The following is a 24641-nucleotide window of genomic DNA, read 5'->3' on the forward strand; positions in this document are numbered from 1 at the left end:
TTGAAATGGTAGCAGAAGAGTGACATGATCTGACTTATGTTTCAAAAAGATCCTTCCATTTTTAATTTTTTGAGGAACCTCCATATTGTTTTCCATAGTGGCTGTACCAGTTTGCAGTCTCACCAGGAGTGCATGAGGGTTTCTTTTCTTCCACATCCTTGCCAACACTGGTTGTTTGTTGACTTTTTGATAATAGCCATTCTGACACATGTGAAGTGATATCTCATTGTGGTTTCAATTTGCATTTCCCTGATGATTAGTAATGTTGACCATTTTTTCATGTGTCTGTTGGCCATCTCTATGTCTTTTTTAGAAAAATGCCTATTCAGGTCCTCTGCCCATTTTTTAATCAGATTTTTTTTTGATGTTGAGTTGTATGAGTTCTTTATATACTTTGAATATTAATCCCTTTTCAAATGTGTCATTAGCAAATATTTTCTCCCATTTAGTGGGTTCCCTTTTTGTTTTATTGATGGTTTCCTTTGCTGTGCAAAAGCTTTTTAATTTATATGGTCCCATTTGTTTCTTTTTGCTTTTGTTGCCCTTGCCTCGGGAGACATATCCAAAAAGATACTGCTAAGAGTCATGTCAAAGAGTTTATTGCCTATGTTTTCTTGTAGGAGTTTTATGGTTTCTTACATTTAAGTCTTTGCTCCATTTTGAGTTCATTGTTGTGTATAGTGTAAGAGATACAGATTTCCAGTTATAAAATTAACAAGTCACAGGGATGGGAATACAGTTAATAACATCTTAATAACCTCGTATGATGACAGATGGCCACTAGACTTAGCGTGGTGATCACTTTGTTAGGTATATAAATGTTGAATGACTACGTTGTACAACTGAAACTAATGTAATATTTTATATTAACTATATCTTAATTAAAAATAATTAAAAATTAAATTAAAGACCCTTTTGAATGCCAGGAGAAGAAGAGACTGAGGCAGAGGGTTGGCAGCATGGGTGGCAAGAGCAGAAACAGGGAAGTTGGTCAGGAAGCTACCATGATGATCTGAGGGGACAGAGAGCGGCAGCTGAAATCAGTTGTGAGGGCGGAGCCAGGCACAAGCCGTCCGATTCTGGGTGTCTTTTTCCTGATAGAGCTGACAAGGTTTGCTAATGGGTTGGATGTGGGATGTACGTGAAAGACAACAGTGGAGGATGACTCTAAAGGGTTTGACTTCAGACCCTGGGAAGTTGCAAGCTGGGAAGCATGAAAAAGTAGCAGAGTTGGGGTGCGAGGAGGCGGGGAGTAGGGAGACGCTTTGGGGCATATTAAGTTTGATACGTCACTAATTATTTGAATACAAACATAAGGTGCCAATTGGTAGAACGTGCTTTGCTTTACTTAAAATAAATGTAAATTAGGAGTATACTCCCTTGTATCCTAAAATCTTTCAAATAAACACAAGTGTCTTGTGGGTATATCGCCACTTACGTTTGCTATAAAACTTATCGGTACTTCTTTGCTTTTGCAATAGAGGTAACTTCATACCTCCTATACCTCAATTTCCAAAATAGGAAATGTCACTGAAGACACAGCATCTTGGATTTGTGACCAAAAAAAAAAGAATGACAGAAGTTTATAAATGCTTCCAAAGAGTCAGCTTTTCTTACAAGGCATTATTTGAGTTCCTGGAACTTCCTCTTTCCTGCCAAAAACCTCCCCTCTGCCACTTTCCACGAAGTCTGAAATTCCTCTATTTTAAAAGATATAATTACTACCTCTTAACTATGTGCTATTCTTACTCAAATTCTAGTAGAAATGCAAGTATATTTACCTATATCTTCCATCAGTGGAGACAAGTTCTCATTCATTGGGTATAGTAGAGGATACCCTTGCTAGAAATAATTAGAAAAAAGGCATGACGGCTTGAGAAGAGAACAAGATAAACCAAAAGCACTGGGTTTTTATAACACAGCTTCGGAGACGAGGATGGAACTGGAGACAAGTGAGCATGGACTTGGTCTGCTGGATCAGCGAGAGCTGAGATACTGCAGGACGGGGCTCTGCGTTCTTCTCTACATAGATTCAACCAAGACCTTAACACTGACAAGGACGATGACCTTCCACACCCATCTCCAGTGCAGGCTTCTCCTCTAACTCTGGCTGTCGATGCCTCCATTGGAATGTCCCATTGACACATCATTTCAGTGCTCTGTTCTCTCTACCAGAAACATTTTTCTCCCAAAGCCCCCTTGGCCTAGTTAACTTCCGGTCAGCACTCATCTCTCAGCTCAAACCATCTTCCCTGGGGAAGGCTTCCCTGACATCAAAGCCAGAGGAAATTCCCCTGTAATACATCTTGTAACTCACCACCTCCCCGCACCCTCCTCTCATACTGCTTACTCTCCTCATAGTTATATGTAATACTTGGGTAATTATCTGCTTAATGTCAGGGTCTCACACCAGGCTCCGAGCCCCTCAGAGCAAATGCATGTCTCTTCTGCTCACTGCTGTATGCCTTGCCAGATCCAAGCCCTTGGCTGGTGTAAGACAGCACTCGATAAACAGTTGGTGAGTAAATGATGGTGAATAAAAGAGTGAATGTTGCACCCTTTTATAGACAGTCTTGTATAGATAGTGAAAAGGGCACCGCGGAAGCAAAAAGTCTATGGGATGTCACATTTGGGAGAGACACCGACTCCAGTATGCTGACCTGAGTTAAAGTTAAATCAGGTCGATCAAAATTTGTTCTTGTATTTCCCTTAGGTTTTATTTATCTCATCATTCTGTACCTTTAGAACCACAGACACACTGAGGGGAGAAATCAAGAGCCCCAAATAAAAAACAAAAAACCCTCAAAAAGTTACTGATCCCTTTGTTAGAGAACCAGACCCAGACAGGGGAGCTCACGCCCACCTACCTTATCTACGGTACAACAAAACTAGTTTATAAATATGTCACTAGAATCACAGAGAAATGAGATCTGGAAACACTTTCTACCAAGGTGAAATCTAAAAGAAAAAAAGAAAAGGTCAAACTCATAGATGCAGGGTATAAAAAAGTGGTTGCTAGAGCCGGAGGATGGGGAAAATAGAGAGATCGGTAAAACGGTGTGATAAATTCAGCTATCACAATGAATAAGGTCTGAGACTCTCATGCAAATTATGGTGGCTATAGTTGATAACACTGTATTGTATAACTGAAGTTTTCGGAGAGTAGAATGTACATGTTCTCACTAAAAATAAGAATAATAAATAAATAAATCTTCAATAATGGCTTTATCAGCAGGATTAGTTTACCATCTAAAACAATTTCACCTAAAAGTTCTAGATCTGACCCAACAACTTAGATGCAGAAAACAGAAGGTAGAGGGAAAGGGTGGATATGTAAAATATAGAAAAGTTTATTTGGGAGAATGGGGTGAAGGGTTAAGGAAGTACACATTAGTAGTTGATAGATGGTCATGGGGATGGGGAGCACAGGGAATGCAGTCGGCATTAATGTAATGGCTAGGTGGAGGACCAGAAGAGAGAAAGAACAATCAGGGGGATCACTTTATAAACTATATAAATGTCTAACTAATGTACTGTATGCTTGAAACTAATAAAACGAAATTAAAAAAAAAAATAACATCCCAAGTATCATACCAATTTCTTTGTGGCAAGATCTAACTCTAACTGCAAATGTACATAAATATTTAAACACACACACTTCATAGCAACCTCTTGGCCATGCAAATGTTTCTATACGAATGAATTTCATAATGGAATCAGATACAAACTCTGCAGAACTCAAGTTTCCACTCTGGCTGTGTATATCCATCACATACAACTCCTGTGAAACAGATTCGCGTAGTATATCCCAAGACCCTTTTGTCATTAAAGATCCATGTGCAGTGAAAATAGTGAAGATGGGAAAACCAAACATGCAAAAATGCAAATTAGTAGTTTAAAAAAAAAAAAAAGATTCGACTTTCTAAACACGATTTAAAATTTTCAAATACACCCAGGCTAAATGTTTATGCAAAGGTGAAGAATGTGTTAAAAACACACGTGTGACACATTTTAAAAAAAATGAATGAATTTTCTTTGAGAGTGGTTCATGCTTGATACCTCCTTCATCAGATGGCCTTGTTGCCTCACTGCAGCATGAAAAACTAGGGTAAATCTCGGAGATTTCGGACTTGTCATCTCCCAGACCTGTCCCAAAAGTGCTGCTCGAATGAGATCGAGACCGCTGTCTCCTATAGTGACTCGCCTTTTCTATATTGGAGGGAAAACATTCATACTTGTGATTAAAGCGAATCGAAGAACAAAGAAAACAAAAAACTACTTCGAAGATTAACAAGAAAGAAAAACAATCCCTTATTAATAATCCAAAAGCTCAGCTATCGTAGGTTCTGATTACCTATTCCCAAACGTCAGGATACATTGCGTCAATTATGTAAATGACCCAACAATCATTTAGACTCATCTTTTTATCTATTAAAGGAGAGATGGGGTATGGGAAATTGACAAGAACTAAGAAAACATTAGCAAACTAATAAATTTCTATCAAGCGTAAAGTCTGGTGATAATGGTTTTCAAGTATCACCAAGCATATAATATTTGTTGCTTAGTCCTTATTTTTAGAAAATTAAATGACGATTTGGCTGATTATGTAGATAGAATTGACTATAAAAGTATTAGGATTCCTATTTTGCCTTGGGCTTTCAATTTTATTAATGTCAACAATTAAATCTAGAATAAAAATCAGGGGGCAGGGCAAGACCAAAATGACCTATAGCTCTTTATAATTGTTTAAAATAATTGCATAACTGTCAAAGCTTCGGTTTGCTAAACACGATCTGAAAGTCTGAAATGTCAAACTATGCTATCGCTATACCCAAATATCCAAGCAAAAGGTTTTTGCTTTTAATTATAAACACACAGTCTAAGTTAAAAGTCAAACTTCTGACATAAACTATAATTTCGCACTAAATAAAAACTCAGAAGTAAATTTTAAGGATACTTGAAAGTCTATTTTAAGATATTTATGATGCTACACAGAAAACTCCCCACTGTTTTATATATAATTCTTTAAATCTACCTTTAAAATGTCGTAACGGTGTTTTTCATGAAACCAATCTCCTTTATGTCTTAGCAGTTTAGTACAATCTAAATAACTGCATTCGAAAGCCAAGAAAACTTATTAAATCATATTCACTAATAAAAAGCAGATGTCAGTAAGCTCTAGATGCCTTTCTAAATGAATCTAGAACTAATTTGGATGTACCGAGAGTCCTTTTACAAGTTTCATTTTCATAAATGATTAAAAGTATTTTAAAGCAGCCTAGCACTTTTTGTGGTTTTTCAAATCCTCAACTTTAAAATTTACATGACACAGTTGGCACAATGAACCTCTACAGCTCCGTGTAGCTTCGCTTTCAGGACAAAAACCACATAAATGAGGAGGAACTCGAAATGCAAGCAGTACCAGAAAGCATATGCAGACTTCTAGACTGGATATTGTCTTCGAGGGGATCGATGTCGAAGATGGAGCCAGGATCTGTGCGCCAAACTTTGAGGTCTTTTACCAAAGGGAAGAAATCAACAAATCAAGAATGAATAAAAAAAAAAAAAAAAGTCAGCACCAAAAAAGTCAAGTGAAAGTCTGGAAAAGGATGGTTGTAAAGAGCAAACATGTGATAAGCAAAGCCACGCTGCTGCAGATGTCAGAGGAGAACAAAGGGAATTCACGTTCACCGGGATTTCCGAAACCTTTATGATCAAATTTAAGTCGCTCTGTTTATTCTTCACTGACCTTCCGCGTGCAGCCTGTGACTCATCGCCCGGCACACGTGCACACCAGACAAGTCTGTGCGGCCCCGAACCCCAAGCACTCCTGCTTTCCCCACACACTGAAACAGGTAGAATGTCTGATGAAAACTCCTGATTAAGGACATATGAGTAACTCACGGGAAGTGACTGAGAGATTTTTGTCTGAGAAAACAAAACAAAACATTCTCTCCCTAGAACAGAAACAAATGTTTAAAATGTAGGCAAGAGGCGGCCAGGTTTTCATTCTGAGTTAGTGAGCACAAGCTGACCCACATAAGATACATTTATTCAAAAAGCGAAAGGCATCCAGTAAGGACCAATGAGAGGGTTGGACAGATGAACAAGAAGCAGTTTCCTGCTCTCAGTGGACCACAGATTAGTTCACTGCTATGGTCAGTAATCAGACCGTGCAAGCCAATTTACTCTCCTGTTTCAGCTGGAGGCAAAATCCAAATCTAATAACTTCCAGATTTATCAGTCTCACCACCTAATGGTTATCAGGTCCTAAAATGATCTGTATAGCACAGGGGAATAAAAACCTAGTTATGGACCCATGGCAGAAATGGAGCTTGAGTAAAAAAGAATTAACTAGCAACCTAAAACTGGAGATCTACTTGTCTGTCTTTAATATTATACAGTGCTTACCATACACCAGGCACTATTCACAGTTATAACGTAAATCATTTAAGCTTCATAACATATTAAAGTAGATACTAGTACTATCTTTATTTTACGGATGAGAAAACTGAAGAACAGAGAGACGAAGTTAGCTTGGCCAAGGTTACAACTAGTCAGTAGCGGAGCCTCCAACAAAAATAGAAGCCACACAAACCGACAGTCTGAATTGCACAGAAACTCTCTAAACCTGTATTTCCAGGCCTGGCTCAGAAGTTAAATGTTTGCTCGATGTAGTCCATTTTGTGGTTTCATAGGCCAGCCCTCAATGGAAAATATTTCTCCCAATTAGAAAAAATAAACTGACTTCTGGATTGCCCAGGAAGTGAATAATTTAGAGGTTTCTATCTTCTACTTTTTAAAAAATAATAATTCCTGTCTCAAAGGTCATGAGTCCCGAATTCTGAAAGCTCAAAGTCTAGACAATCTCACAGTTTCCAGCAAGGAAGGACCTCACGTTCATTCCTGGCCCGTGCCCTAGGGCAGGACCCTGGTGCAGGCTGTGACGACTTCAGCATCTCCACCCTCATGAGATGAGCCAGACCCTCTGCACTCCCCCTTATGAGATGTTAACACAAAGCAACGAAACTCTCTAATTCTCTGATACTTTTGACGAAAACATCACAACTAGGACCCAACTTACTGTGATCCCTTCAAGCAACCGACTTGGGAATATCAGCAAAGTCGCCAACTGCCTACAAACATGCCTGGAAGCCTTTTTTGGAAAATACCTTCAGAGTTGCTTAATAACCTCCCACGTAACTCAGCGCCCTGACTCAGTACCCCACTGCATGTTAAGACCCGAGCCTGTCAAAGGTACACTTCCCTCACCCAACTCACCTCTAAATGGCCTTTCACTTGTCCCCAAAATTCTACCTTTGAAGATGAAGTTGACCTAATGTGCCTAAGAGGCATGTTTCATGGTTACCGAAAACAGGATTTGAGCAATATAGTTGGACTAGCTACGAAAATTTAGAAGCCACCTTGCTCTGAAGAAGACAGTAGTCACTTGGAAGTATGGGTTGTTGATACCTGTTGAAATATCAATATCTTTTCTGTCTAGCCCTGTCTTAGACTTTGGTATGACCCCTGCTGTCTCAGCCACCCTTCCACACTATGCTCCTAAGATTTCCTGACTGACTAGAAGGAACAACAGGAAGAGAAGGTTCCTGTCTCTCCAATTTATGAGACTTTCAGACAACTCTTGATTATCCCAGTACAGAGACAATATTTAAAAAATATATATAAGCTATTCATATTATGAGATACCATCAGAATCTCTCTGGCATGTTTATTTGTGGTAAAAGGACCTAAATAAAATTATTTCTGTCTATGGCCATGCTACCCTGAACAAACCCAATCCTATCTGATCTCAGAAGCTAAGCAGGGTCGGGCCTGGTTAGTACTTGGATGGGAAGACCAGGTGCTGTAAGTGTAAAAAATAAAAATTAAGGGATCATAAGCTGACAAAGTCCTTGCAATCTGTGAGGTCAACCAAGGGTTGCCTCGCCTAAAAAAGAAAAAAAAATTATTTCTGTCACCCATGCAGATGATGTCTTTAGTACAATACATCGGTCAAACACACAAGCTAGAGGAAAAAAACAAAATAGTTGTTCAACCTTTATTAGCACTCATGTCTGATATTTGGGCTGCTTCTTTGCTTAACAAGTAGGAATATTCTTAAGACCAGAAAGTTATGAAAGACAGAAAATATCCAATAACAGAAAGGATTTGCGACGATATCTGGTGAATGCCATGGATCCCCTCCAACATGGTACGAAAGATAACACTTTGCCTGAGGTCCATTTTCAGTCAGGCATCATATCAAACATTGGAAGAGGAGGCCAACGACCGAGGAGGGTAACTCTAACGCTAGCGTAAACACCATCTTTTCCACCGCGCATCCCTGCCAAGATGCCCGTCGGCCAGCTTACCGACAATGATCCCAGGTCTCCGGTCCATCTCCACGATGTGCGGATGGACACCTTTGTAGGCGGCGTCGCTGACGACCTGGGTGTTCTTCCTCACTCGCTCTGTCACAGGGTCATCCATGACAGGAGTGAAGCCCCTTCCCTTGGTCTTTTCAAAATCTTCATGATATTTTACCTGAAAACAAAAGGAAAAACAATATTAGCTCAACCTGAAATTTCCTGATTGTTACACAGGTCACAGAATTTTGATATAACGACAGCTGTCACTGTACCAGCTATATCTGGATTATTTTCTACATATATGTATCTTTTCCAATTATTCCAAAAATGACATCTGAAACTTCAGCTTCCTAGCATCGGAAATCAAATCCTGATACATTCGCGGTTTTTCATTATGATTAGCAGCTCTTTGAAATTACATATAAACCTCTATATCAGTAAGAATTTTTAAAGATATATATATTAAATATATATATATATTTAATTCTGGTTAGTCTCTAAATTGTTAACTTAGGTACAAATTAATTTCCTATTTCTTAGCCTTTCATATGCAACAAAATGATAAGCTATTTCCACACAAATATTCAAGAAAATGATCTTATTTAAAATGAGACTGAATTACAAATAATTATATATATGCAATTTTGTATATAATTACAAGAACATATACATACTTCAAAACATACATTTTTCATGTTCTGTAAAATTATTCAACTCTGTAAATTATTAGAGAAACCACTGAATCATACACTTAAAATGGGTAAACTTTATGGTATATAGATTACATCTCACGAAACGGTTCTTAAAAACACACATATTTTTATATTCTTCGAAACATGCAAACACACCAGACAGACTGTCTTAAAATTGAATGGAAATAAGTCCAGCCAAACATTTTTCATACAATGCGTTTGTAGTAGTCATGTTAGAAATAAAAACACACCCCCAAAAAACCACTGAGAAAAATTATTTTATTAGACTGAATACTTCCACTACATTTCAATGTGATTAAAAATTCTCCCCCAAATGATAGGCCCGTCCACATTTCAACGCTTTGTTAGTCATCCAGATTAATGGTGAACTAATGCCGTCGGTACACTGGTGATGCGTTCCTTAGTATATTTTAGTTGTGAGAAGATGGATCTGCTTGTACCCTACCATGGAAATATGATTTTGTGCTTCTTTGACATGTCTCAGACCAGGTGTGTCTAAAATCAGACTTGGTCTACCTTTCATCTGTTTTTGGTCCTGGGTATATTTCACCTGCAAAGTAAGTAGTAGAACATACTTAACAATAAGACAATTATAATAAAAAGATTACATAACTTTTTCAACCTTTCCAAATGAGTGAGACATAATACAATATATTTTGAATTATTTACCAGGTAACTTGTTCGGTGGATTACATTTCCTTCTAGAACAACAATCTAAAATTTTACTCTCAAAGGTTTCCTTTAAAGACTGTAGCAAAAATGACCAAATTCTCTCCGTCAACTAAAACAAATGTGTGAATAAAGAATATCTACTAACAATGCAGTCAGTAAAAGTGGTAATCATACTTAAACAAGGAAAATCTAAAACTAAATGGAACCTAAATTTACTTTTATGTTCCTATATTTCCCCATCTTCCGCCATAACACTGTTGGAAAATTCATACCAATCTTCCCTCCATTTCCTTTGATTTCTCCTCTCTGTAGAATGTAAGGAACAATGAGGAATAAATCGAGTTTCTTTCAAAACAGCCACAATTTAAAGGTAATTCATGTTGAAGTCAGTCAGTGTCTCTGGACTGGAACTCCACTGGAGAGCAACAAATCTTAGGCTAAAAGCTGATTCCCAGGCCCAGAGCTCTTCTCGACAACTGACCGTCTGAACACTGCTATTTGTGAAGCTGAGTATGTGTAAGATTAGACTACCAATTATTGCAAACCTGAGGGCTTATGTGCAATTCAGAACTAAAGCCCTGACATTCAGTAAGAGAAAGCATACTATCCAAAAAAGACACTGATACGCACCAGGGGACCTTAATGAATAACTGATTTCTATATTAAATGTATATACATTTCTTCCCTCTAGGATCTTACTCTGGAGTAATGACTCGTTTCTTATTTTGTTTTGCAGAGAGTATGTAACAATCTACATTCAATGGAATACATCTGTAAAATGATAATTATTTGACTTATGCATCAGAAACTTGACCACTTTCAAGGACACTGGTTAAAAAACACAAATCACCGTTTAAGTGAATATAATATAGTTTAAAACTAAACTTTAAATGTCATTATTGGTCACATCTGGAAGTATCAATGAAGGATTGCAAGAAAATGTAAATGTATACAGTGGCAGCTTCTGGAAGTCATCTGGAACAACATATGTACTTATTGCAAACGTCCCAAATGTTTCTTGGAAATAGATCTTTGTTTTCACAGGGAAAAACAGGATTGCAAGTAAATAATAAATGATATATCCTTAGTGATAGTCCAAAATGAATAAAACCACTTGCCGAACTAATATTTTCTTGATTCTTCTTTACTCTTTCCATTTCGGGAGTTACACTTAAAGCAGTAGCTCTTCCCAGCTGACCTTTATAATAAACCTATCATTTCAGAGAACAAAAAATAGAATACTGTGAATCAATTCAACTAACTAAGAGTCTCGTAGTATTTATTTTAAAGAGCTAGCCAAGGAAAGGAAACTATGAAAAAGATGTCATCAGAAGTCCGGTCATATTTTAAATACTCGCACCTTAAATCAATCTATTTTAATTCATCCCAAAGCAGTGAATGTACTCAAATATATCAGCATATCATCAGTAAAGCTATAATAACCATCACAAAGGAATATAATAAAAAATGGCTTCATGGATATTACTTAAAGATACTCTACCCATATAGAATGGTACTATAATGTTGTGGTTTCTTAGTAATTAATTGTGGTAGAACTTTTGAAGGTATGTTTTTAAATAGATGACCGTGGTCACGCATGAAAAGGCCAGTGTGCTTCCTACTCCTTCCTTCTTCCTTCTCAATAATGGCGTTCCTTTTTGAGAGTAACGGAGTCACGTCAAGTGTGACTCTAAATATATCAGGAAAAGATGAATATTTACTTCTCCAAAATATAGTTGTTAGGAAAAGTGCCAAATAATAACCTGCCATAGCTTTGTAATCTGGTCAAATGACTTGAAAGGTTTGAAGAATACAAGGTTTCTTTGAACCTAATAGATTTCCAAATTTCCTCTTCTAAAGAACCCCATCTATATGTTAATGACTTCAGAAGAGAATTCTCTCAGTGAAGTCCGATGGAGGATTATATAAACTGAAAGGAGTAGAGCAGGCCGGGAGTTAGTGTCCGAGTAAAAACTGACAGCCCTAATCAAGTGCCCCTAAAAAAAACGGGCCTGTCCCATGTGACCTGTTTAGCTATGCACACTTTGTAATTTCTCCCCAGACATCATCCAAAAATAAAATAATAACAGCTGGGAGTGGGCTGGACAGGCTACAGAACAAAAACACACACAGGTAGGGTCATGATGCCAGGAGCTGCCACTGCGTCCCTTTGAGGAACCACAGCAGCCACGAACATGAACACAGCATAAGAGGGATACACAATAAACTGCAAACAAAGAGTATATGGGCATAGCCCTGGAAACTGGAGCAGGAATGCCTGGCTGTACCCACACTACTTAAGACCCCGAAACCTTTCAAATAAATTGGCAGTCAATTGAAAGCAGATCTCAAAATCAGCTCAAGGTCAAGAATATTTTGTAGAATAATCCCTTCGTTGACACGCTGACAATATGTTTGATATCATATGAAAGAAGCTGCTAAGATCACACATTGCTGATGTTCCTCTGGTTTTCTTTAACTCTCTTCAGCTCTGGTGGGTCAGAAACTGCGGTTGCCTGTTTGATCTCTCCTTTGTATTTTACCTGTGGAGGATAGATAAGAATGTTAATAAAGAACAGAATGGTCTCCACCCATATACCACAGAGGATAAACCTCAGAATTAACTCTATCTTTTTATACATTTTTTTCCATCATAGATATGCATCGACCTTCCTGTTCGTGTTTACCCCTGGATTCTGATTCGTCAGATTTGGCAAGCGCGCTTGTTGGCTGTGCTTCTCAAAATGAGCTTTTAAGAAACAATTTGTTGTTCCATAGCAAAACTAGCTGCAAAAATTCCAAGACGGAAAGTAGTGAAATTATAAGGGGAAAACACGTCGGAATGAAATCATCATAAGAGAATGACAGCGAGGTTGCCATGGCAACCTGGGAAGGCCACTGGCCCTCTTGATGACCCTGGGGCTTCAATCTTCAAAAAAAGCTAAAGAGAAGGGAGTGGGGGGCATGGAAGAAAAAAGTTGAAAGGCTTAAGAAGTACAAACTGCCAGTTATAAAAATAGTCACGGGGGTGTAAAGTACAGCACAGGGAACATAGTCAACAGCGTTGTAATAACTATGTAAGCTTCAGATAGGTGGGTACGGGACTTATCATGGTGCTCATTTCATAAGTTCTATAAATGTCTAATCACTGTGTTGTACACCTGAAACCAATACAATACTGTATGTCAACTACAAATTTAAAATTAATTCATTTTGAAAATTCTCAAAAACTGGGAAATCTGTCTCATTCTCCAAGACTCTTGTGGTTACAGGACAGGGAATTCTAATAGTGGAAATCGCAGTTGAAATTTTACATATGTTGTTTCCTTATTTTATATTCTGCTTCCTTATTATTGTTATTTTTATTTTTATGGGGTCTCTGTGAGTGTGAGGCCAAGATGGTTTTGTTTTCTTACAGTTGATGGATAGTGGAATACTTAGCATGCATCGAGAGCTTAATAAATATCTACTGAATAAATAAATAGATTAGGACAAAGAAAAATGAAAGCAAAAAAAGAAGCTAAAAATTTCTCACTCTCACCACCCTCCAGGGATATTAAAAGGACAAAGCAGTGCTCACCCCAAATTTCTCCTCCACCTGGGAGAACTCACTCAAATAAATTACAAAGTCTTTCAAAGCTATCTTTTGTAAGAAGAAGGCTACTGTTTATATTGATAAAAGTTCCATAAAAGGATCAGACGATGGAAAAAATTACTATGGTGGGGGCATCTTTGAAAAGATTTCTGAATTCTAGGAAGCTTGGGTTCAAATCCCTTATAAATTGTGGGGTCCCAGCAATGTCCTCTGACCTCCCTGAGATACAGACTAGCCAGAGAAATAAATTGTGCCAACCTCATGGTAAGACACTTAGTACAGGGTCCGTATCAGTGGTACCTCATGATGGTCAACTATCATTGCTTTTTTAGCAACAGATTATTGAACAATCGAATAATGTTTTCTGTTTTACTCATGAGGCCCCCTGCCCTGACACAATGTCGTAGAACCCCAATCAAGCCAGGTCTTCTTTTGCCCTGTTCCAATAGGTAATTTTTTCTGAGATTCATAACAGATCCACCGTTCTCCAGGTCCTTAACTATATGGAGTGTTATAGATTTACCAATAAATTATGAGGTCCATGAGGACAGAAACTGGGTCTTATCCATCTTTGTGTACCAGTGACCAGGAAAATGTCTGGCATGTTGGGCTACTTAATGACGATTTCCTGAATAAACAAACATGGCTAAATTATAGCAAGATAGTCCTCACTCTCCTGGGCTCACAATAGAGAGGGCCACAGTTTGTGTCCTTTTATATGGGATTAGGAAAAGGACCATCTGCTATAGATGGTCCTTTTCAAAGCTTTCCAGAGAGTGTTTTGAAGAATAAAATAGGTAATGTTTGGTAAAATATGAGAAAACAGAAATAACTTGCCGGACTCAGCTGCTCTTGGTTCCTCTTCACTCTCTCTATCTCTGGTGTCACGCTCACTGGGGTTGCCCTGTAGCTTGGCTCTTTGTACTGGAGCTGGGAGACAAGGTGTAAGGCCGTATGAGGTTATGGGAAGGACACGTGGCCCCATGTACTGGAATATATTAGAAGAAATGTACACAGCTCCAGAGCACTCATTAGTTAAAATTTTCATTAGGATTTAAGAGTGAGATGCATATCGCTAAGAGATGTTATCATACTGATCCCAGACTAAGCTTTTTCTTATCCAAATGTTTTGAATTCCACCCTTGGTTGTTTGTTACTCTTCCAATTGTATCATGTATTCGATCTCATCAGTATTTAATCATAATAAATGATCCTTTCTGGGAATTTGTTTCTTCGTAGCACTAAAGCAACATTTATTAAATTACTATTTTATATTTAGAAAGAATAATTCTGCATTCTTATCATTAGAAAGGAGGGCAGTACCAGGGCTATGGTTGCACCTCAGTGATGAACGGTCATGGTACAAAGGCATCCTGAACGTCAAAGTTTCCTTCTTTGCACCCTTCCTACATGGGAAGGACCAGCCCGCTGACCTCCTGCATGAGGCGCCCTTTCTTAGCCTGGGGATCAGACCCATCATTTGTGGTCAGCTTCCTCGGCCGTTCTGCAACACCCCAGGAAATAAATAAGCATCCCACGCAGAGGAAAAGAAAGGTATGTCTGCCAATTAAATTTTTGACAGGCAAAAGTAAAACTCAAGGTTCAAATCCCATTATAATGAACTCCACAGGAACAGTCTCAGTGATTTTTTTTTTTTCTTCAGAATTTAAATTTAGCATTAGGGAACTTCTTTTCCAAGAAATAACCAAGCTTGAGATTTTCACCCTTAGTAGTGAACGAGCAAGCGAAGAGGTGTTGGATAAGCTCGGAAAAATAAGTGACAAAGGGACAGGCCCCCTCCCATGATATGAGACTTTCTTTGTGCCATGGTATGTAGTTTCTGAGTTCAGGCAGATTTCGTGTCTGGGAAAATCATCTGAGTAAAAGTGGGGAAAGGTCCAGTGTAATCTGTATTTCCAGCAACATAGAAGGAGATTGCTCTGGGCGGAGCTCAGAGAGGGAAAATCTATAGAACAGCATTACTGAATTAGAGAGGCTATTGCAGCCACTCTCTGGTGGATATAAGTTTGGGGACATAAATTTAATATGGAGAGTGTTCATACCTTGCACTCATCTATTTACAAACTTGCTAAGTGCTTTACAGGCGATATCTCACTGCATACTCTAGTCCCTGTGTTATGAGTGAGGAAATTGAGACCCAGAGAAGTTGGTGGCTTATGAAGGTTATACAAGTAAGGTCTGGAGCTGGGATCGAACCACCTGGCCGGGGTCCACGCTCGTCCCCACTCTTCCGGTGTTACTCAGATTTCCACCATTTGCACACCACTTACCATATGCCATGCCAGATATCACCTGCGCTGTCATTTATAGTACATTTTTTCGCCTAATTAACTCACTATTATTTTCAAATAAAGTTACTTTTAAGGGAGTGTTAAGTTTCTATGATAAACTGAAAACTAATAACCCTTCTTTTTGAACAAGAGACACGTAAGACAATTTAATCGCTAAGTCAAAACCTGATCCCTGGCAGGCCACTTAACAGTACTGGGACCCTGCGAGACTCCCAACTGCCTCCTGGTGACCTAGATCATTTCTCTCTCCACTGTCATCTCGTGCCACCCTTCACCCCAGGTGCGCATCACACTAAACCTTCTCTTCCTAGAATAAGCCTTGCATGCTGGACATACTCAGTTTCTCCTGCCAGGAAGGCCCTTCCTCACAAAATCCACCCCAAACCTTTACTAATTCTTCAAGATCTAGCTCAAAGGTTACTCCTTCTCCAAGGGTTTTCCTCTCTCTCACCGACACAGCTTCCCTTCTCTGCATTTCCAAGACACTGCGCAGGAGGAATTACTTATTATTAAATGAGATAGTGCATGTAAAGTACTCAAAAGCACAGTAAACACCCAATAAATATTAGTTTTTGTTATGACACTTAAACAATGCATGATCGTTATGTATTTTTATGTCTCTTTCTCCTAGAACCCTTGAGAACCTTCACAGCCCCTGACCTTAGGGTATACTCGCTCATTTGAATTCCCCCAAGAATACAGTAGGAATTCAATAACGTGTTTTTTAAGAAGCAAATGTATGTGAAGCATTGAGCGAGGGATGATGAAAACCATAAAGATGTGTGAAGTCTTATCTCTACCTTTCAAGAAATGGCCCTCCTGCAATGGCATTCATTATAATGGGACATCACCTGTCCAAGTGGCATGCCCTCACTGTATGGTGCCAGCCAGTAAAATAGAAAACAATACTTAGAGAAATATGATCACACATTGCTGATGTTCTTCTGATTTTCTTTAACTCTCTTTAGCTCCGGAGGATCAGAAATGGCTGTTGCATGTTTTATCTCTTCTTTGTATTTCACCTGCATAATTTGTTAAAACAAAATAATGTGAGTTTTATTCAACTGAAGGCTTATAGAACAGTTAAGAATTCTTTATGTGTAACTATTGCATAATTAAATTTTTATTATTCCAACATTAATTTTCCTTTAATGAGAACACAATTTTTTTTATTTTATCTGATACTTTCAGGATTCCTTTATATACAGTGCAAATAAGCCTATATCTATTTACCTATCCATCCTCGTAAGAGCTTTTTTTTTAATTAAACTAAGCAAGTGTTGCTTATGAAAATGTTTTATCAGTAAGCACATGCACAAAAATACCTTGGAAATTATCTTAAGTAATATAATAATTTATTATTTTCTATCCAAACTGCGGTTTCTATTTGTTAATCAAAATTTACCATGTATTTAAAGGCAAACATCAAAATGAGTCAGCTACACAGTCTAGGAAACACTGCTTATCTGACTGATAGCACTCAAATAATCCAGAATAAGGAAAAAATTAAAGTGGCTACAATAAAAGAAGCAACATGGAGGTGGAGGGATGTACTAAATTAAGCAAAGGTCACTGTTTCGTGATCACTATAGAAAAGCCAGTGGCAGAACAAAAGTCAGAAAGTATCTTCTCTCCACACAGTCGCATTATATAAAGCCAGCCTGTGTCCAGTCATCGACTTCACCCAAAAGCTCCTCCTCTAAATTTATTTAGAGGAACAACAACTCAACAAATGGTAATGCCAGCACACAGTGAGACATGGGACACAAAACAGCTCTTTAACCTACAAAATGATTAGCGATGCCCTTATATCAGGTGATATTTTAATGTCTAAAATTTGTGGAAGACTGGATTCAAGAAAAAGGACACACATATGTATTTATATGTATGAAAACAAAGGCTAGACTTAAGAGGCACACATTGAAATTGAGCAAAGATTTGAATCTACACAAAACATATTTTAGAAATCACTTGGTAATGTTTAAAATGATTAAAGCTGAAATCTATGCTGACAGTTAACAAAAGCGGCACCTAAATATCTCAGATGTCATGTATGTCTCAGTATCTGTAGATTTAATATAAGTAATAATGCCAATATTAGTTTGGATCCAAAAAAGTTAAATTGAGAGTATACCAGGAGAGGCTACCCCCAAATAAGATTCAAAAATAGTTCTTAGAGAAAGCTAATAGCTAAGAGGCTTGTACTCTGGACGTAGAAAATGTCGAGATCTTTAAATGTTAGAGAATCGTATCTTGGTTTGACAGATCTAGCTAATCTTGAAAGGGCAATTTTCCATTTGAATACTAAGCAAGAGTTTATGGCCCAACCACACAGAGACACAGAACTATGAATTTATTGTTTGCCGCGAGAGGAAATGATATACTGTACTACTTTGTGCGATTTTCCTCGAGTGAGAAGTTATACATGATTAAAGATGAACAGTTTTGTTTTCCATAGGACTCTAAACTAATCAAAATGGCACAGTCATTTCACTGTAGGCAATAGAGCTGCACACTACAGAACATTTATAATACCATATTCCAGTACACAGACAGTACGTTTCGAATATTATCATTTGAAAGCAAAGGAAACAAAACATTTTACACTTCTCTGCCAAACGAATTCCTCTCCTAGACCTGAGCATCACCGGAGACAGGCTCTCACCACGGTAGATTGGAACACATCTATATAGCCTCATCATTAGACCCTTCTCCTCTGCTTTCTGCAGGAGATCGCTTCATTCATGCTACAGGGATTTTATTACACTCGTATTCTGTACAATTTCTGCAAATTCATTTTGAAGCATGTTTTACTACAGTATCACCTTGCCTTTCCTAAAGTTTCTCCACAAATGCCAGTGCACGCTAATATTCTAAGGATGCCACGTAACTATCAGAGTTCCTGACAGGTGAGTCAAATCAAGGCAGTTCTACCGGGATTACTTAAAAAAAGGCTCTGCCTTCAAGGTGAAGGTAAAGAGAAAGGTCAAGAAGGGGATTTAAGGAAAGAACCCTTTTGATTTCCTTGACAAGAAACTGAATACATTACATGTACATTGGAGAATACCTGTTGAGGTGAGGATAGCAATAAGCCATTGTAAATGTCAGGCATTGAATGGAGAGGTTATACTTTTAGCATTAAGCATCCCCTCTACCCTTCCCCCTGGCTCAAAGGGAATTGAGTTACAAATTGTAGTGAAGGTGTATGTTTCTTTGCTGGAAACCGGAAGAAGTAGAAAGCAAATGGAGCCTTTGAAACCTTCTCTTAAACCACCGAATAAATGTTCTAGGCCTTTAATCATTTTTCCAGGGTAAAATTCCTTTCTCCCAAGTTGTGGAGTAGGATTGGGATTTACCTTTTCTCTGAAAAATTTAATACGGTTAAAATTCTGTTTGAAAAGATAAAATCTAATCTTAAACTTTGTTACTGCACCATTCAAGTGATTTACCTCGTGCACTATGATATATCAAGATGAGGCCCTGCCTTAGGATCATGAGGAACAAGGCTAGTTTTCCTTCTGAAAGTTAGAACTTTGATATTTGATGAAATAGCACATGAACAAAGTGAAAAATAAAAGAAAAAGGCAGCCAGTTTAGTAAAGAATGGAAAACATTCATCCAACTTATATCTGCTTTTGGCAAGTATAATTAATGCCATAAAGAACTCAAATATTCTGCTGACTTTTCTTCACTCAGTCAATGTCTGGAGTATCTTTTACTGCTGTGCCTACTCCTACTTCTTTCTGATAAAATACCTTTATTATGAGAGAAAGAAAAGAGTAATTATACGCTTATTAGAATTTGAGTCCTAGATTAGATTCTTATTAAAGAAAGATAACTTCCCAGGTCTTAAAGTAATGTGAACACAGATTCTACTTATGAGCATCAATGTTACATTAATCAATTAAGTAATCCATTATGAGAATAAATGTCCAACTTTGTTTCATATGCCATAATCTTACAAGTAATAACCCTCTCATGCATGTTCTAGGGCAGTGGTCCCCAACCTTGTTGGCACCAGGGACTGGTGCTCCTATGAGACTAATGCCTGATGATCTGAGGTGGAGCTGAGGCGGTGATGCTAGCGCTGGGGAGCGGCTGCAAATACAGATGAAGCTTCACTCACCTCCTGCTGTGTGACCTGGTTCCTAACAGGCCACGGACCTGTACCAGTCCCCTGTCCAGGGGTTGGGGATCCCTATTCTAGGGCTTGCCTGGTATCTTATGTGGCTACAGATTATTTGCTCTAAGAATATGTTAGAAAGCTTCTTCAAATATGAATGTCACATGGATATTTAAGAAAAAAACAACGAGCATATTATAAAAGCTAACTAAATGGTTATCATTTAATTCAAAAACAGCATGAAATTTTGAGCAAGTGCTATTCTCCCAACACAAAGATGCCCTCATTCTCTTCAAAGAAAATATTAAATCTATCATCAACATCAACATAACTCAGCCTACTTTCCTCATCTTCCACTTATTCGTTATTCTACAACTCTCCGCCTCCACCAGCATCCACCCCTTTCAAACACAAAGCAAAGCAAAAGAGCCCTACAGAAAAATAGAATAATTATAAGAAAGTCGTGAGGACAGAACTACTCCCTCAGTCTGTGGTAATCCTGTGGGCCCTGGTTGGGGTGTAAGAGATGTTTTCTTCCAAAAGCTGGAAATCTGGAACATGACAGAATCACAGGAGGTAAAGGCCAAAGCAGCCTTTTTCTCTGACCCTGTCTTCCAACGAGACTCCATTTCTCAGCAGAGCCCGACCACGAAGACCTGCCCAGCACACCGTGAGGGTCAGTGCTTGCCAATTCATTAGAAAGTAGAAAATATACTAGAAGTCTTCAGACTTAACAGAATTTATATTTTCATGAGACATTTGCTTAACTACTAAATGAGTTAATTCTACATTAAATGCTGGCCGTATGGCGAATTTTCACAATTTTAGAATTCGAATTCATATATCTATTAAACACAGACCTAATCTTTCAATTAATGGTGCTGATGTAACTCCTATGCCTCAAAAAAAAATGTGGAAGTTTAGGAATTGGTTATAAACTAATAAATTCCTAGATATATTTTCAGTGTAAATAATCAATGAAAAGGAAAGAAATCAGTTCATACGACTATTTGTGTCTTCACAGTAAAATCTGTTTGGATGATCCATTCCTCTTTCCTGAGTGAAATTTAAAAATTCAGTTAAAAATAACTATAGCTTGTACCAATGAAGAAAGTTTGAATTTGTAATTCTAAAGCAATCATGATAAAGTATAATTTGCAAGAATATTTGGCATTCTTATTAAAGAAATAAAAATAATACATTTAATAGGAAATTCAAGCAATATAGCAAACAAAAACAAAAACAGAAAAATGCTCTCCTCACAAACTAAAACCTCAGTGAGGCCACCGAAAAAAAATAATGGCTACTTACTGCACTAATGTTTCGCTGAGTTGTCTTAATTCTCTGAATTTCAGGAGTATCTGCCACAGTAGAATAGTTAGAGAGCATCTTCTCTGCTTCATCTTTATACTTTTTCTAGAAATAAAAACAGTTACTCTGTGTGTGTGCATGCACACGCGTGCATATGTGTACATGTGAGAAAGGCAAGAGACAGAGAGGAAATGATAACGATAGTACTTCCAATTCTACCATACCACGTGGCCGTAAGTTACATCTCATGATTCAAAGCGGTTGTCGATGCAACAGCAAAAATAAAGGGCCTATGCAAACACAGCAGCCTCGCCTCTGCTCAGGCAGTCGTTCCCAGCGCAGTGCATCCCACAGCCTTGGGAGAGCTTGACCTCTATGGTGCTCTGTGTTTCTACAGGCTGTCCTATCCCTGCTCAAAGTCTCCCCGTAGCTCCTGTGAGTAACCTGGCTCTCTATACCTACTTGTTTTCATGCTTCTGGATTTATGCTCTGCTTCTTACTTCAGAAAAAGATGTATTTGATTAAGGGAAAGGTACAAGTATTTTTGTGGTTGAGATAAAAATCTCAGTGTTTTTTTTTTATCTACTAAATGTACTGTTATGACACCTGGACAATGCCTTCTGCTAGTACCAGCACTCACACAATACTCACTCTGTAACAGGTACTGCTCTAAATATTGAATACACATTAGATCATTTAGTTATCCCCACAAGTCGATATTATCATTATTCCCTCTTACAGATGGGGAAACTGAGTCATTCACTAAGAAGTGTCAAAACTAGGATTTAAAATCAGGCACTGTGACTCCAAAATCAGTAATGTTAAGCATATGGCATACCGTTACTTGTTGAGAAAGGTAGTTATTATTCCCGTTGAAATGCACCACAGTGTCATTATATCCTCTAAGAATTCCACTGTATCCAAAATATTATATTTCCTTAAAATTAGATGTATCTTGTGTCACACTCAAAAAATCAACTGTTAAGTCAAAGCAGGAATTCTGACAGCTCAGCCATCACTTCCTCTGAGAAGCCTTTACTTCCCTTACTTTCTGATTGTGTATATCATGGTTTATAATACTCTCTTTGTATGGTTATTCGATTACTAGATTAGCCTATAGCTCCCCAAGGTCAAAACCGTATCTAATTTTGCATTTAAATGGGTGCTCAGGACATATATGCTGAATGAATGAATGAGTTTGGTATTCTTGAGACAGCAACTTCTCTCCACTGACTAAAATGGCCATTTGTCTATTTTATGTATTTATCTAGGATATTAGTTTAGCTGATATAGTTAGCACCAACTTCAAGTTCACATGCCACCCTGAGACACTAAGGACAGATGAACATGCACTTCAGGACCATGCCAACTGCTGTGTCATCCATGGAATATAAGAAGCAGACAACTGCTTTGACATTTGACTCTGCCATCTTAAAACTCACGTTTCGAACCAATATATGTTTAGATTCCTTGCTTATGTTTTAAACAGATTTTTAACAAATTTAGTCAAATTTTCTCAAAAGTTATTTTCAGCATAGACCCATTATCCAAATTTAATTCCTTAGCATTCTATAATCATTTTATTTTTTTTAATTCCCCTTTACTATTTTTTCCATCGGGATTCATTGTTTTCCATGTAAATTTCACAGCAAAGAAATTTTTCTCTAGTAAACTTTTTGCCCAAATCATATTTTAATTCTTCCACTAAATATTTTCTTTTGTGGTCATTCTTTCTCCCATATCCAGTTTTTTCTAGAGGATATGTAACACGTATTTGGCAGACTGCATTTTACCAAGAAAACTTCGTTCTTCATATTCACTCTTATCTTGCACTTTGTGTAGTTTTATTCACTCTTCAGTTTTAGTTGGAACTGATTACTTTAATGATAATATTTATCATAAAATGGATAAAGGACAACTCACTTGTAATCTTGTTTCTGTAGTGTGAACATTAAAACGTCAAGTGTGCAACAGAGTTTAAAGAAAAAGGTCAAAACGTCCTTGGACTCCAAACAGGGGGCCTCAGCAGAGAAGCTGTGACACTGAATAATGTCTGTTGCATTGAATTTGCAGCGCTTGTCCCTCTCATGAGTGAGCTTAATTAACTTTGGCCAGTGGTTCCTTTGTAATAGAGTGCACTGACTTTGAATATAGTGCACTCAAAAAGGTATCAATCATAGAAATGCACAAAACACATGGTGACCGGGTATTAGAATACATTATTCTGAGCATCTTCATTCTCTTACCAACCTGGCTATAGATTTCAGATGCCCTCTTGGCTCGAAGCATATCTGGAATGTCCATGCTCACTTGCATTCCTTTCCCTTTGATTTCATTTTCTAAGTCTTTCTTATATTCTTTCTAAAAGAGCAGAAAATGATCATCAGAGCTTTGCTTAACCTTCCATAGAATGGAGATATTTATGTGTTTGAATCTCAAAGCCACACATGTAGAAATACCTCTTATATTCTTTCTATATACCATTCAATGCATTTGTTTTAAACGTCACACGTCATTCATTTCTTACCTCGCTGGCCATTTCCGACGCTTTCTTAGCTCTCTGGATATCGAGCGTGTCTGTGGTCACCTGCATGCCCTTCCCTTTAATTTCAGTCTCCAGATCTCTTTTATAGTCTTTCTAGAGAAAATAAAACATGCAATTAGGGCTCTAAAATAATCTAAAAAACTTGATGTCACTGCAACATCAGGATCGTGACTTTTGGAGATAAGCTGGACCTTTATTTCTTTTATTTCCACAGAACTATAGAGTTTTAACTTGTGGTAGAAACATCACTAGGAATGACTTATTGATAAGAAATCAGGAGGCTTTTTCCTACTAACCTGAATTAAAGAAAACAGAGTTAGTCCAGGGAAAATTTTGTATTTCAAAGGGATAAAATTGATCAATCGTAGGTTAATGTATAATTCAGTTGATGAATATCAATAAAATGAGATTGTAAAATTGTAGCTTTTCGCTTTGTAGTGAATAATTGCTGGTTGCCTGCCTGGAATGTGACCCCTCTTTTGTTTTCATTAGCTCCCTAATTTAACTACTGGGCATCTTACTGTTCCCTCATTCTAAACCACTCAACTAGGGTAAGACTACCCAGGTCTGTGGGCCCTGTGAGATTCAAATCGGTCCTCATACCCCATCCCTGGCCCTTCATGATTGGTTCAGGGATAGGTGCATTCATTTTCCACACAAGATATCAAGAGATTTTCTTTTCCTTCTGGACATGAATGGAGAAGAAAGCTCCTGGCTCCAGTGCCAGGAGCGGCTGGATGCCTCTTTGCAAACAGGAGAAGAAAGCCTGCCTAAGAACTGAAAGACAGAAACCAAAACCAAATTACACTGTTTGAGTCCTAGATCAAGCCGTGTCTAAGAATGTCTCTGCTGTTTGGCAGAAAAATAATAAATTATTGGCTATTTTGAGCCAGCTTGAGTTGGATTATCCGTTACTTTAAAAAAGTGTCAAAATTACACACACATACAAATGTCTTAAGCGACTCTTGTCACATTTTAAAACTACTAATTATAAAATT

The 24641-nt window shown here is 37.9% G+C and overlaps 1 protein-coding gene across 1 annotated transcript in view; it reads right to left on the bottom strand.

Annotated features, from left to right (window-relative positions):
• Positions 1 to 24641, bottom strand: part of NEBL (nebulette) — a 101010-nt gene that overhangs the window by 24165 nt on the left and 52204 nt on the right. The window contains 12 exon segments of the mRNA XM_039877524.1: positions 4060 to 4209; positions 5423 to 5515; positions 8376 to 8547; positions 9531 to 9635; positions 10876 to 10968; positions 12208 to 12300; positions 14190 to 14282; positions 16594 to 16686; positions 19330 to 19419; positions 21099 to 21203; positions 23349 to 23459; positions 23626 to 23736. Of these exon segments, the coding sequence (XP_039733458.1) occupies positions 4060 to 4209; positions 5423 to 5515; positions 8376 to 8547; positions 9531 to 9635; positions 10876 to 10968; positions 12208 to 12300; positions 14190 to 14282; positions 16594 to 16686; positions 19330 to 19419; positions 21099 to 21203; positions 23349 to 23459; positions 23626 to 23736 (1309 nt within the window).

This window comes from Pteropus medius, unplaced genomic scaffold (genome assembly GCF_902729225.1).
Source record: "Pteropus medius unplaced genomic scaffold, Ma_sr-lr_union100, whole genome shotgun sequence".
Classification (NCBI taxonomy): domain Eukaryota; kingdom Metazoa; phylum Chordata; class Mammalia; order Chiroptera; family Pteropodidae; genus Pteropus; species Pteropus medius.